Source organism: Acomys minous (genome assembly GCF_964271855.1).
Source record: "Acomys minous genome assembly, chromosome: 9".
NCBI lineage: Eukaryota > Metazoa > Chordata > Mammalia > Rodentia > Muridae > Acomys > Acomys minous.
Genome location: NC_140490.1, coordinates 65,962,967 through 65,978,483, shown reverse-complemented (window position 1 = coordinate 65,978,483; position 15,517 = coordinate 65,962,967). Strand labels below are relative to the sequence as shown.

General features: G+C 38.0%; 1 protein-coding gene across 8 annotated transcripts in view; it reads left to right on the top strand.

Moving 5' to 3' along the window:
- Positions 1-15,517, top strand: part of LOC311604592 (uncharacterized protein) — a 63,276-nt gene that overhangs the window by 30,931 nt on the left and 16,828 nt on the right. For 4 of the 8 annotated variants that reach the window (XM_084794607.1, XM_084794608.1, XM_084794609.1 and 1 more), the window contains 6 exons: positions 1,748-1,944; positions 3,442-3,509; positions 5,052-5,216; positions 5,720-5,917; positions 6,609-6,878; positions 7,185-9,343. In XM_084794607.1, the coding sequence (XP_084650733.1) occupies positions 1,748-1,944; positions 3,442-3,509; positions 5,052-5,097 (311 nt within the window). In that variant the 3' untranslated portion in view covers positions 5,098-5,216; positions 5,720-5,917; positions 6,609-6,878; positions 7,185-9,343. Of the gene's footprint in view, positions 1-1,747; positions 1,945-3,441; positions 3,510-5,051; positions 5,217-5,719; positions 5,918-6,608; positions 6,879-7,184; positions 9,344-15,517 lie in introns of those variants that run through there. The other 4 variants (XM_084794611.1, XM_084794612.1, XM_084794613.1 and 1 more) reach the window with 4 other exon arrangements.

The following is a 15,517-nucleotide window of genomic DNA, read 5'->3' as shown; positions in this document are numbered from 1 at the left end:
TCTAATTGTATTAGTTTGGAGCATCTTTTTCTTAGTTAATGTGGCTAAATGTTTTTCTTGCTGATTTTCTCAAAGAGCCAATTGTTCTTTTTATTTATTTATATTGTTTTCTTTTTCTACCTCATTGACTTCAGCCCTGAGTTTGATTATTTCTTCCAAAATATATTCTCTCTCTCTCTCTCTCTCTCTCTCTCACACACACACACACACACACACACACACACACACACACACACACACACAAACACACACATACACACACACACACACACACACACATACACACACACACTGAGTTGCTTGCAGATGCTAATTCTATCGGGGTAGCAACTTATTTTACCAGCAATAGAGCTATTCTACACATGATTTTTAGCATGAGAGTTCTATCCTATTTTTGGAAGTATCTCATAATTACTGATACTCTAGGCTGACATCACTCAATTTTAAGCTTTCTTTCTCTGTAATCTCTCTGTAGATTTACCAGGGTCAGTTACCTCAGAGAAGGTATCCTGCTGTATATTTGCTTGTCTATTTCATTTATTTATTCAGTTACTTAATTTTCTTCCTTTTATTTTTATCAGTCTACATACTGTTTGTCGTTTAATTTTGTGAAATGCTAATAGTTTATAGGCATTCTGCTGGTCTTATTTCTCCCTAATTTTAGCAGAATTCCTGAATTTTGCTGTGTCTTATTTTCATCATCACAAAGAATATTTTTCTCTTAATGGCTTACATGGTCAATCTAGTATTTAGAATTATATAGCTTAGTTTATGAGAGGTGGAGATCTTTTTAGCTTTTGATTATCTGTCACTACTGATTTCTCTCTGAACTAGGGTCTAATCTCAAGAACTAGGCTTTTGTTTCTCTTTTATATAATATTAATAAATATCCTTGAGTTTCAGATATGTCCAACCTTTTGACATTGCAATATGACCCTGTCCTACATAAAAGTCCTTCCTGAGAACCATATTATCCAATGTGTGTCTCATCCATACATCTGTAAAACTCACAGTATTTTAAGCACAGTTGTTCTTTTTTGTTGTGCTGCATTCATAGCAGTCTTTGGCTCCACTCAGCCTCCTGTGACCCAGAATTTACATACCAGACAAGTTTCTGGGCTATATTTTTTCTTACATCTAAAATTGGCACCTACTTGAAGATCAAAGATGGATTCTCTGCCCTGTATGATTTTTCTTTCATTAAAGCACCGTTTCTCCACAAGACGTGGTTGCCCGAAAACATATCTAATTCTATTCAACAATTTGTTTCTTTATCTACAATATTCTCCAAAGTTTTCAATAAGGCCTCAGGGCTGTCTAGGTAATATTAGTGTCTGAAGTGCAAAGCTTCATATTTAATTTCATACTCATAATATTTTTTACAGAAATTGAAGATCTACCAAAATATTTATGTATTATTCTCTCAAAATTCCTGTATTTTAATTACTTGTTTGCTCTCTTTTATGAGTATCCAAGGAAGCTGTAAGTCTAGAAGGCATGTGACAATAGGTTTATATTTGCCAACAGAATTCTCATTTGGTATAACTGAGGAAAAGGGATGAGTGAAAGCAGTATGGTTTCAATGAGAAAAGCCCCCATGGGCTCATATACTTGAATACTTGGTCCACATCTAGGAGCTGTGGCCTTGTTGGAGGAAGTATTTCACTGAGGGTGGGCTTTAAGCTTTCAAAATCTCAGGTCACTCCTAGCTATTCTCTCTTTTTCTGCCTCATGGTTGGATCTTAAGATGAAGGCTCTCAGCTGCTGCTCCAGAGCCATCCACGATGGTCATGTGTCATTCAGCTTCTGGTAGCAGCCTGGGACTTCAGCTTCCATACCGCAACAGAGGAGCTTCGAGATCAAAGGTTCCATCTCACTGAGGAACAGCCAGCACTCAGGACAAGGCCCCAGTGCAAGAAGAGGCTCCTCATCTCACCAGCGGAGGTGGAAATGAGTTTTCCACTGGGTGTTAAAGATACCTCTTTTTTTTTTTTTAAAGTGTAATTTATTCAGATTACATCCCGATTTTTATCCCCTCGCTTGTATCTCGCCATTCCTACCCTCCTCCCTCTTTCGCCCTGTTCCCCTCCCCTAGACCTCTGACAGAAGGGGACCTCCTCCCCAACCATTAGCTCTTTTAAATGAGATTACCATTATCAAATGGCAGTGGATACCTGGGTGTTCCAGAAGCGTGTGATGATACCTCAGTGTTACAGCTCTTTGGTTAAGCTGTGTTAATAGCAGGGGTGTGGGCAAAAGTCGCGCCTGGTCGCTCAAAGCCAAAACCAAGGTCTAGTGAGACTCAGGCCTGGAGGGTTGGAAGGCAGGTATGGGGGTGGGGAGATTCATGCCCCGCAGGTGCTTCACTGGTGGCCAGCACGGAGCGTGTAGCTGTTGGGCAGTTATAGCAGCCTGGCTGGCAGCCAAGCCCCATAGTCCAGCAGTGGGAACCCTTCCTTCCTGAGAATAAACGACAAATCTCAGACAGTTGTGGTGAAAAGTTGATGTTAACACATTTATTTCATGTGAAAGCAGGGACCTATAAACTGTGGGCAGTGGGAAGGGTTTTGAGGGTTGAATGTGTTTCCCTGGGGCTACGAATACTTGATCTACATGTAAAACACAGCCCTGTAACAAGAGGGGGGAAGCAGTGCTTAATTTTCCTATGGGTGGAGGGCAGAATTCTAGGCATTGTTAAAGGTCATTGGTTGAAAACCAAGACACCAAGTTCTTATTAGCACAGTGGGGGTGTTTTCAGGAATCCCCAGGTGCTTGCTGAACAGGATTCTTATTAGCAAAGGGTTGGGTTTGGGATCTCTCTGAGGGCTAGCTGAGGCTCTGTAGAAGATCTAGGGTTCCCCAGATCAGGCAGAGAGGGAACTCAGGTGAGAAAGGGAGTCAGTCTGTCAGTCCATCATCTTATTCTAAGATCAGGGCTTATCCAGAAATGCCAGACTTTGACATTAATAGCAGGGTTCCCATAGTCATGGAATCAACCTCTGAAACTGCAAGACTTAATACTGTATTCTATAACTTGCCTTGGTCATGATATCTTAAAAGAGCAAAAAAATAAAAATAAAAATAAAAATAAAATAAATAAATAAAAAGGTAACTAAGACAAAATTCAAAAAATATACAAAATTATGGCTTATTTTTCCATAAAAAAGGATTTTAAATTTTATGCAGAAAAGAATGACATTTTATTCCTAAATCTTATAATTCTCACATTTTGTTATATAAATTCTCATCTTTGGTCTGTCCTATTACAAAAGGTTGGGTCACCTCTAATGACTTTTCCCTAAATTTTATATGGTACTTTGTTCTTACAGTTTTATTTGTAGCTGAAAAAAATTCCAATACTTTTTACCAAAAAGCAGAATTACTGGGATAGTCTCATTGGGAAAAAGGCATTGATATATTTTATCAACTCTTTTCAAACAGTTACATCATGTTACTTTGTATACAGTTCCCATTGACAGTGATGTTATGAAAGCCACAGTGCATGCTGGGTAATGCAGACTTCAAGCATTCACACTCTATTAATTAATTCATCACCTAAAAGCTAAGTATTGATTTTTTTAATGGTTTTACAAATCTATTTAAGCTTCTGTAATGTGATTAAAAGGATGTGTGTTTACTGTAAATTATCTAACAAGTACAATGCATTGCTCTCAGAAAGAGCAAACAGTTTAGCTTGTGAGAGAACAACAACAAAAATATTTATTATTAAAACATTTCCCTATATTGATAGTTCGTTTAAGTGCTATTGTAAGCTATTGTACCATGTATTAAAATCTGTTATTTCCAAATATAGCCACAATGTTGATTGAATTATAGTAAAAGTGAAGCCACACATCAATAACTTGTTTTCTACTAATCTTCTTGCAAATGATACTAGGATAAGTACTGTGACTGACCACTGCCTGACATCATGTTACCTCGCACTGGGGAAATATGCTGAAGGTTTCCATTCATGTTTCTCAACAGTGGTTCTTAAGGACTTAAATATTTGTATATTTATAATATTTCCTTTATATTTTAGAAGACTGCAAAAATTCAGATCTATTCTTAACTCTTAAGACAATAAAGCTTTATATCAGATATCCACTAAAACTAGATATGATGTCATTTATAGGACGAATTGATTTTCAGTAGCCATACAGAACAATGAAGCCTTGTGACAATTGTGTATTTGCATGTGTGTGCTTGTGTGTGTGTGTGTGTGTGTGTGTGTGTGTGTGTGTGTGTGTGTGTTGTGTACACATGGGGGCAGTATGCATTTGTGTATGGAACAAACAAGCTGATTCTCTCACCTACTCTTCACTTTATAGTTCCTGAGGCAGGGTCTTTGGCTAGTCCAGCTTGATACCTCACCCTGAAAACCCTGTCTCTGAATCTGAATCTGGAGTGTTGATGCTATAGACAAACTAATACTGCTCCTACCCAGCTTATACGTGGTTACTGGGGATCTGATCTCAGTCCTCGTGCGTGCGTGGTAGGCTTTTTATCTATTGGCAGATCATCCCAGCACCCGGCAATGTTTCAGCGCACCTCCTGATGATATACAGCAGTAACATTTGCACACAGGATCATGACTCACAGGCTGGGGTTTATCCTCCTCACAGGAGTTTCACTGCAAATTTGCTCGAGCATTAGAAACATTTTACCCAAAAACCTTTGTCATTTTGAGCAGTTCCTTCACCTTTTAAACTACCATGAAATCTAATTAGAAGTTTAGGGGGAAAAAAGTACAACACAGTCTCACAACAATTATATGACAAAGCCTGCCATGCAATGCAGAGAATGTTTCTGGGGAAAAAAAATGAGAAGAGTGTGCAAGAAGTGTTTGTGACCCTGTGTTGTATGTGTGGAGAAAATATAAACATATAGTTGCATGAGTGGTCTTAGGTGAGGAAGTCTCTTGCTTGGTGTCAAGGCAGGACATATCCTGGTGCTCCATTTCCAAATAATATTGACTGTGTATCCACTTTGGGAGACCATAACTATGCTCATTAGATCGTTAAGTGGCTGATTATCTTCTTTTGCTGCAGTTGTTTTACTGGGAACAGTTGCTGCTATTGCTCAGTTTATAGATGACACCCAACTGGCAATGGGAGATAGGAGGCCGTTTGAAGTTTCTCATCATGCAGAGATAAAAAGGCTGCAGAATAATCCGGCAGGGCCTTTTGATATCATTAATTAGCGGCAGAGTCAAGGTTGGTTTGTACCATAGCTTTCTTAAGTCAAAGTTATCTTTGTTTTATATTCTCAGAGTAAAAGAAAGAAAAAAAATAGCTGAATGACTCAGTTTATGAATACAAAAAGTGACCTTTTGTAATGGAAACTGTCTAGGTGGATGTTTTGTTGCTTTTGACATAGGAAAAGATGTGTCCTTTTTCTATATTTGGTTTCTTCCTAGCTTTCTTCAAATAATCACCATTTGGCACTATTTTAGGAGTGTGTATAATTAGGATTTTAAAAAGCTTCTGTAGATCATGAAAAAATCCTTTTATTTATTGTTAACTTCAAATAGGCCTCCAAGAGCTACAAAATGAAATTAAAAATTTCCTATTTACATATTTTTACATATCCCACCCTTTTCTATATCTGTGTATGCACCTAAACAGAAACCCACAGTTCTGCTTAATTATGTCACCAAGGGCAAACAGAGAATTCTACATTTAAGCTCCCATTTCTAACATAGTTATTTCATCAACAGATGTTTCTCAAGGGTACATGTGACTCTAGACAGCCCTATGGATTGTGATAAGATGGCAAACATAGTAGAAGAAACTGCAGGAACTAAGGAATGCTGAAAAAAGAAGAAATTGTCCTCCCCAAAGATGAACTCCTTAATTAATTATCTATATCAAGTGGTCAGTCCTGAAGTCATTTACTTACATTAACAGTAAATGTGGTGAGCAGTTTGTATTTTTATATTTAGCCATATACACCCTCAAATAATATTTTAAAAAAATATGGATGTGATTGTGCTGGCTTGACACAGTAGCAAAACTTGGAAAGTTAAGGCAGGACATATGTCTAGCTTATGAGCAGAGTAAGGACCTGTATCACAAATCAAAAATAAATAAATGAGACTAGGAAGAGTAACAGAAAGAGAGCTAAGGAGACCATGTTAGGGACAAACATATTTAGGGTGTGCATATAAATGACATAACTATATATTAAATTTAAAAATTGCTATATTCCTCCTTTAGTGTCCCCTAAATTCTCCTTCTGAATTCCACTTGTAGAAACAAAAAAAGAAGCAAAAATACTGGCCTTAGATGCCTGTAATTGAAAAAATAGCAGAAACAGAGCTCTTTCTAGGAAGAAGATATTTAATATGTGATTTCCAAGGTCAAAAGAGAAAAAAGACCAATCAACAGGACTGACCAGGATACTTTTATTATCCTTTGTGAGTTTATTGGATACACATCATACTATTGCCTACTGGAGACAAATATAAGAAAAAAAAACTATTTATGTTTTTAGAGACAATGCAGCCCAAAGAAACACTTTGTATGATTCTCCAGTGCTGTAGTACTGGATGGAATGATTCCTTTTGTTTGTTTAATTGATTGGTTTTGTTTGCTTTTTTTAAACAGGGTTTCTGTATATAGCCTTGGCTGTCCTGGACCATGCTGACTTGAAACTCAGAAAGATCGGCCTGGCTCTGCATTCCCGAGTGCTGGGATTACAGGCATGCACCACCACACCCAGCCAGAGTGATTTTTATTTATGGATTCAGCGGATAGTTCCTGAAGATCTACTGTACATCACATAGCATTCCAAGCACCATGGATACTGCAGCAGCAAATAACACAGACAGTTCCTTCTGCCTTCTAGGAGTGTACAGTCTAGGAAGAGGCGAAGAGGTATCCTCAAAAAAAGAAAACACAGCACCAACACTTGTACAGCTGAGGCAGGTCATGTGAATCACTGTGTGTTTAGGGATAGCTTGGGTTATAGCATAAGACCCTATCTCACAAAATAGAGTCAATAAATAAAAACTGAGTCATGGAGAGTGAGAATGACAGGAGGAGAGAGAAAGAGACTATATTGGGGTCATAACCTTGATGTTTGTAGTAAGGTGACCAAGAAGAAAACATTAAAAAAAAATATATGGAACACAACAGTAGGGACAACTGTTGCTGAAAACTACTTTCCTTAATACTGTGCAGTATTTGTACCTGTCCCTTTGTCCTATCCCTGCTCCAGGAGGACCTCGCCAACATCCTATAATCATTCTTCCTGAGATCTGAAAGGCAACAACATACAAACCTAACAGTGGCCTTTAACAAACTTTCTATGCTTTCGTAACTGGTGCCTTTGGACGAGTAAAAGAAGCTGTCAGACTGACCTTTGTCTCACTTCTGAAATAGGATTAATGATGCTTTGTGAAAATATGCATTACTATCCTAAGAACTCACTGGACACTAATTATATAGGAATAACTGTACTTAATGTTTGTTTGTTTGTCGTTGGTTGGTTGGTTGGATGGTTTTTGCAAACTATGGAATGAAAAATGTTAAAATGGATATTAGTCACTTTAATGAGAATTGCCCTGTGATTGATAAGCCCAGGGATGGACAAGTACTATAACTGACATATAATCAGAAGACAGGAAATCTCCTTCTTGAAAGGAATAGCTTTTCAACAATTCTCTTCATTATCTAGAAATGAAAAATTTATCGGAAGTTAGTATATACACACAGTGGCCTGAGGAAGCTGGTTAGAAACAGAGTCCATCCTGTGCCTTTTGTGCTACTGTAGCTTGCGTTAGACCACATAAAAGATCCTGGACACAACAGCATAGTGAGGCAGAAAACTTGTCAAAGGGAGAGGCCCTAATACTTCCCACAGAGAGACCAGAATCCTGAAAACAGGAATGGCCAAGTACCCAAATAAGTAAAGCAGATCAAGTGTTAAGAGGCTTCCTTGCTGTGCCATCTCTTTCAGACACATTGGCACTCTGGTGGCCATTATCTTCTCCCAGCCTATAACACTGCCGGCCCTATTTAAAATCTCAAGGTGTTCTCTCAGCCAGTTAAGCTCGCCTAGCTGGACATATTGATGAGGGGAACAGGGCCTTGATAATAAGAGGTTTGCTCCTCGGAACACTGGGATTAGCTTCTGGGTGTTTATCTGGCTACAGCCAATGGAAAGGAGACTAAGGAGCAGGGACTAAAAGCAAAAGATCCTAAAAAGTGATCCTTGCCAAAAAAGAGGGCCAGGACTGGAGAGAAGTGTGCTTGACTTCCCCCTGCTGCCAAGTCTCAGGTTCATTAACTAGCTTCTCAAAGCTGATGAAGAGAGCACGCTACTCTCCTCACTCAGTGCTTCTCTGATGTTCCAGGGCCTTCTTTCATCAGGCTCTTCCCCAAAGCCACAGGAAAAACCAACAAAGAGATGGCCCAAGGGAGTTTGAAAAGTGTGCAAGATGTTTCTAAGGCTGGGTTTAAGCACTTCTGTAAAAGATCACTCAACTCTCGAAAGAAGAAATCATGGCCAGTCCATCTAAGCTCTCAGCAGGACCTTGACAAAAACAAACAAACAAACAAACAAACAAAAAAACCAAGACTACAACAACACAACAACCATTAAGTCTCAATCCTTCAACAAGAGGTGATGACTAAGGGTGTTAAACATTCTTTTAAGTGCTTTTCAGTCAATTGTTCTGAGGAACTTTTGGTTTATATCTTTATACCAGTTTAATTATTTGTTTTCTTGATGTCCAGATTTTTGATGCTTTTATATATTTTAGATATGAGTGCTCTATAGGATATGTAAAAAATATTTTCCCATTCTGTAGTTGGCTGCTTTGTCTGAGTGATAGTGCCCTTTGCCGTACAGATGCTTTTCTGTTTCATTAGGCCAATTTGTTAGTCATCATTCTTATGCCTATTCTAACACTGTTCTGCATAGAAAGTCTTTTTCCATGTCAATGGGTTCAAGACAATTCTCTACTTTGCCCTCTATCAGATTCAGTGTATCTGGCATTATGTTGAGGTCTTTAACCCATTTAGAGTTGTTTGCCAATAACTATAGATTTATTTATGTCTTCTTACATGCAGTTATCCAGTTTAACCTGCCTCATTTGTTAAAGACATGGTCTTTTGTCCAGTGTGTATTTCTTGTTTCTTCATAAAAAAATCAGTTGTCCATCGTGTTTTGGGTTTATGTCTGATTCTTTATTTCTATTCTATTGATGAGCATATCTGTTTTTATGCCAACACCATGCTGTTTTTATTACTGTAGTGTATAGTACACTTTGAGGGCTGAGATGGTAATACTTCTAATAATTCTTTTATTGTTTGGGACTGTTTTAGTTATCCTTTTTTTTTTTAGAGGCGAGGAGAGGAGAAAGAGAGAGGAGAGAGAGAGAGAGAGAGAGAGAGAGAGAGAGAGAGAGAGAGAGAGAGAGAGGTCTTTCCATTTTCTTATATCTTAAGGTTTTTATTATTATTTAATTAATTTATTCAAATTACATCTCAATTGTTTTCCCCTCACTTGTATCCACCCCTTCCTATTCCCCTCCTCTAGATCTTTGAGCAAAGGGGACCTCTTCCCCCACTATATGGTCATAGGCTATCTATCAAGTCTCATCTTGGTACCTGCTTATCCTTTTTCTGAGTGCCACCACGCTTCCCCATCACGGGAAAGTAGTCAAATATGGGGCACCAGAGTTCATGTCCACAGTTATGTGGAGAGTGGGAACTGACTCTAACATGAACTCTTCTTAAGTTTTGTTCTTCAATATCTTACAGTTTTTATTTTAAAAAGGTCGGTTGATTGATTAGAGTTACTCCAAGATATTATTTTTTTAGACTACTGTAAAAGGCATTGTTTTCTTGATTTCTTTCTTAGACCATTTGTTACATGTATGTAGGAAAGCTGCTAACTTTTGCATGTTAATTTTGTGTCTTGATACTGTGCTGAACATGTTCAGCAGCTGCAGGAATTTCTTGGTGCAATATTTTGGGTCCCTTACATAAACTATTAAATCATCTGCAGATAAAGATATTTAAACTTCTTCCTCTTCTGTTTGGACCTCCTTGATCTCGTTCAGTTGCCTTATAGCTCTAGCTAAAAATTTAGGCACTATATTGGATATGTATGGAGAGAATGAACAACATTATCTTGTTCCCAATTTGAGTGGAAACATTTAGATTGATATCAGCTATAGTCTTGCTGTAAATGTCCTTTATTATGTGGAGGTATTGTGGTTCAAATACACCAAGACTTCTTCTATATAGTTTAAGGTTTTAGGTCTTTTGCTGGGCAACCTCTAAACTAGCTTAAAACTTAACCTGACTTCCCAGCCTGTGTCTTGTGCTTCATTGATGATGAAATTCTCAGTGCCTACTATGGTAGGATTATTGGTCTCTACTGGAGACATCCTGGCTGTTATTTATTGTGTTTTTACACTGGAGTCCAGTCATCTGGATTTGGGATGATTGTCTTTCTAGGTGTTGATGTCCACTCTTGCATTTGCTGAGCAGATTTTCTATTCCTTGCTTTCTGTTGCCCTCTCTGGATCTTAGTCATGTTTAATGATCTTCAGGTACCTGGTAGAGAGTGCTGCTGAGTGGGGGGGGGGGGGGGAGAATCAGTGTAAAGCTTATTTCTAGGTGTTGTGAGCTCCTTTGCTGGAATAGAGATCGGGTCAAGGGCTGGGATGTGCTGAGAGAGTCCAGGGGTGGGGGGAGGCTAAATCTGGCTCTGCCATGATTCCTCAGAGTAGGAGAGTGTCTAAGGTGTTAGCTGGAGAGACAAAGGGATAGGATGAAAAGAGAAGCCTGTGGGAGAAGATCTGTTTAGTTCCCTGAGAGTGGGGGCAGAGAAGAATAAGAGGATACAGCAGGTGGTCTGCTACCAGGAGCTGGAGTTGACACTGTGGAGTGTTTATTAGAGGATGGGGAAAAAAGTGAAAACCATCTACCAAATTCCCTGCCCACCCTGGCAAGCAGGTACTCAGGGAGAGACTGCCTCTGGTGATGGTGGGTGAGACAAAGGGATGAAATGAGCTTGCGTCCTTTTGAACTGCATTAACTGAACAGGATTATTATGTGCAATGAATGTTCATGTCATCAGAGCTTCAGTGTTACAAAATAATAGTGTCAAAAATACATAGTTATACATAAATAGTTATACATAAAACTATAGGTAATAGATTCAAAGTAAACAGAATCAAGCCCTAGTAATTAACATGCAGAAGTGAATTTCTGAGAAACTATTTCTCCATCATAGATTACATTATTTCCACAATTAATTCCTATAACTTCTAACATTAGAAAGAAGAATATCATTTAAAGAAAAGAGAAGATTTTCCCCTTTGAGGTGGTTTAGTACACGATTTTTAAAATATATTAATTTTTTCAGGAACACACTTAAAGATCTAAAAGCTATAGCTGTGTCAAGAACATAGCACACAGAAGCAGCCTTTGTTTTTATTTTCTATAACTCTGAGTATGGGTGAAAAAGTTGAATATTTTGCCTTCATGACTTGTAACAACATACTTTCCTTATAATAGTTCTTCCCTTATGAGAGTGGATAAATATGTCTTCAAGATAATATGCTTCTGTTAAATACATCACATTTTGTTTTGCTTCTGAGATGGAAGTCCTTGCTGAGTATGTTAAAGTCCGACTGCAAATGAAGTTCCTTGTCTGCTGATGGCACCGGGATAAGGAGGTTGCTGCTTGCACCTACTAAGGCCTCAGCATTGGCATGGACCATTCATCACACTAATGAAGGCGTCATCTGACTCACATCTGATATAACATCAATTTGGAGCTGCTGGAACCTCATTTTACAATCTGTACTTACAAGGTTCCAGAGGGCATCTTGGAAGAGGAAATGACAATGCCCATCACAATCACCCTCGTATTTGTATGACTATAGAGAAGACAGGCAAATGACCCAAGCCTTAACCCGTGGCTGCTAGTGTGACAGAGACCAATTAGGTACGTGAAGGGGGTAGCTCAACCATTAGCTGTCAACAAGAGAGGTTGCAGAGCTTTCCAGAATGAAACTATGGGGACAGTGAGTGCATTATCCTATAACATGGAGAAGAGCTGAGGCTGAGGAGACACGCTACTGAGCTGAATTCCCAGCCAATGTTTTACCTAACAAAGAAGCGTGAGCCTAAGAAACGTGTCAAGGGAAGGGATTATCATATTTTTAAAGAGTTATTTATTCAATGACCAGTAGAGAAGCCTGTAATCTAGTGATATCCAGAAGGACTTTCCAACTCACTGTGTATGATACCATCTATCTAGGCACACTGGTGACTCCAGAGAGTGAAAACACAGAGAGTGAAGACATACCGTGGTAAGAATCAGCAGTCAGGGACAATACAGGAAGTTTTTAGTAGCACAGGAAAGGACCTGGCCAGAAGAAGAGGAGGATGAAAAGACTTGGATGGATATGTCGCATTGAGAAATGTATCAGTTGTTTTCGTCAACAGTAACCAAACATCTGGCAAAATGCATTTTCACAGAGGAAGGGTTTTTGTTGTTGTTGTTGTTGTTTTTTTTTTTTAACCCACAGTTCAGAGCAGTGAATTTTTATGACCGGGGAAGCACAGAAGCTAGAGCAGCGTGGTCTATGGCACCAAGCAGGGAAAGAGAAAACCTTTTCACCTCTCTTTCTCCTTTTTGTCTTTTTACTTACTTCCAACCCCAACCCATCTGACAGCCCACCTACACTGATGACAGATCTTTCCTTCTCAGTTGAACGTCTATGGAAGTGTCCTCCATGACACAATCAGTGATGTTTCTTCTAAGGTATTCTAAACCCATTCTAGTTGATAGTGACTGATAAAAACAACATTTTTCTTGGGAATTGTTTTAAGGAAACATGCCTTTGGGAAATATGGGGTGTGTGTATATCTGTGTGTGTGTGTGTGTGTGTGTGTGTGTGTGTGTGTGTGTGTATGTGACACACACACACATATGCATTTGTAGAGATGAGATACAGGACAAATTTTCAAATACTGCTTTAAAATACATGAGTTCTATGAGACGTTTCGGAAACACTTTTTCCCCAGGGTTCCAGAGATTTTAAACATCATGTTCTGCATGTAACTGCAAAGAATCTATTAAAACTTTAATTACATTTGATTTAGAAATCAGAGAAAACTATGCGGAAGCATGGAGTCTGAGTTATGCTAGTAGCCTATAAATTCTTGAGATCTGCTGAATAACCACAGCCCAATACTACTTTCTGCATCTAAACCGTCATTAAGATGGTAGTCTTAATGTGTTCTTATTGCAACAAAGTTTTTTTAATGAGGAGAAACTACTTTTATCACTATATTGATATAAATATATATATATATATATACATATATCTCATTATAAAATCAGAAATCAATTAGCCAAGTAGAAATTAAATCAAATATCATTGTAAAAATGTATATAAAATATGGTCTTCACATCCCCTTGATGGGGAGGCCTGGTGGCACTTAGGAGGAAGGATAGCAGGCTACCAAGAAGAGACTTTATACCCTATGATCATATACAGGGGGAGGAGGTCCCCCTCAGTCACAGTCATAGGGGAGGGGAATAGGGTGAAAATGGGAAGAAGGGAGGAATGGGAGGATAGAAAGGATGGGATAACCATTGAGATGTAATATGAATGTATTAATAAATAAATACATTTAAAATAATAAATAAGTTTAAAAACCCAATAAAATAAAATATTGTCTTAAAGGACTTAGATATTTTCTTTGATAGACTACATATGAATAATGTTTTAAATTAAATATTAAAAATTTAGATCTTTAAAATACTTACATGGCCTAAAAATATTTCAACTTTTATTAAATCAAGTTGGTGTGCTCAGACATTACATTAAGGTATGTTAGAACCTCTTACAATATTCATCACTTAGCTTCCTTAAAGTGTCCTGAATAGACACATAAAAGCCTCACAGAATGGCTGAGTTCAAACAAGAACTTGATGGCTGTTTCTTACAGTCTAGTTGCCCACTTCTCTGACGCTGTTTAGCTCAAAGATATTATTTCTTTGAGTAATTACTAGACTGCTAGACACATTAACCTACCTCATTTCATGTTCTTTTCAGTGCCTTTCTAGTCACCTATAACAGCTCTTTAAAAGCTATGTGATTTTAGGTCATTCAGTCTTTTACACTTAAAATTGATGGAAATAAACACAGGTCTACCACAATACCTGAGGTGATGAGATTTCCAGCCACTAATGTTCCATGTGAAGGACAACACGGCTGTGCTTTGCTCTCCAGATAGAAAAATTAATATCTGAACATTTATAAGGACTCGGGAAATCTTTTAGACCAAGCATCATATGCTTCTGGACAGCTTAGCAAGACAGACTTCTTTGCTCTGGTGGAATGCTCGCTCCACCACATGTGTATGCTTGCATCATCTTTGTTTGGTTGAATTTTATGTATCTCCATATTTTTTAGCTCTCACCTTAGCAATGTGTCATTTGGAAATCTCATTTCATATTTTCATAACGATATGCTTTCCTTATTGTGTATATATATATATATATATATATATATATATATATCTGTGTGCATGTACATGAACATGTGTGTGTGTGTGTGTGTGTGTGTGTGTGTGTGTGTGTGTGCGCGCGCGCACGTATGTGCATGCACATGGGTTAAGAGCCAGCAGAATCCAGAACTGTACTCTGGAGTACAGTTGTAGGTGATTGCGTTCTGCCTTTTGTAGGTGCTAGGAATCAAAGTATGATTCTCTTCAAGAACAGTGTATGTTCCTAGCCTTGGAGCTATCTTTCCAGTTCCATAACATGCTTTCTCAAGAAACAAGAAGGCTATCTCTTTAAGGTGATGCGGACTCCCTGGAAACACACTACTAACCAACACAGTGGTGACATTAAATATGAAAGCCCTTTGGTTTGTTACTATAAAACAATACTTTTATAGTCAGAGAAATCCTTAGGGTTTCTATTTAGCAGTGTTACTCAGTTTTGAACCGTGATTCTTTTAGATATTAGAAGTGGCCACAAATAGATGTTTAGTGTAAAATATCATTGAAAATTTTTGTATGAGAACTTTCTCTTATTTATTTGCAACAGAAAATTCAACAGTAAAGGTTTATCTTTGCTAGTCTCCTATACTAAAGACAAATTTCATCTACAGTACGATATTTTATTCATTTCATAGAGTTTAAAGCATAGAAAGAGTTTAAAGTAGAAAAAATGAATGAGGATTCATTGGAAAGATAAGGATAGTTAAGAGATAGTACATAATATTATACAGTTATAGTGATACAAGTTTTTATTTTCATTGAATTTGATTTTGCATTAATAAGGATAAGTGGAAATATGGCGAGCTTTCCTCAGAGGAAAGAGCTGTTTAATAAACAGTGCAGTGACCCCTAGTTTCTGTTCTGAGGATTAAACGGAACTGGTAATTTTCTAAAGCATAGACTTCCCTTTAGGCATCAATAACTGAGTAAAATAAATAAATTGTGGGCTTGTGGAGCATTCCTGTGTATCTGAC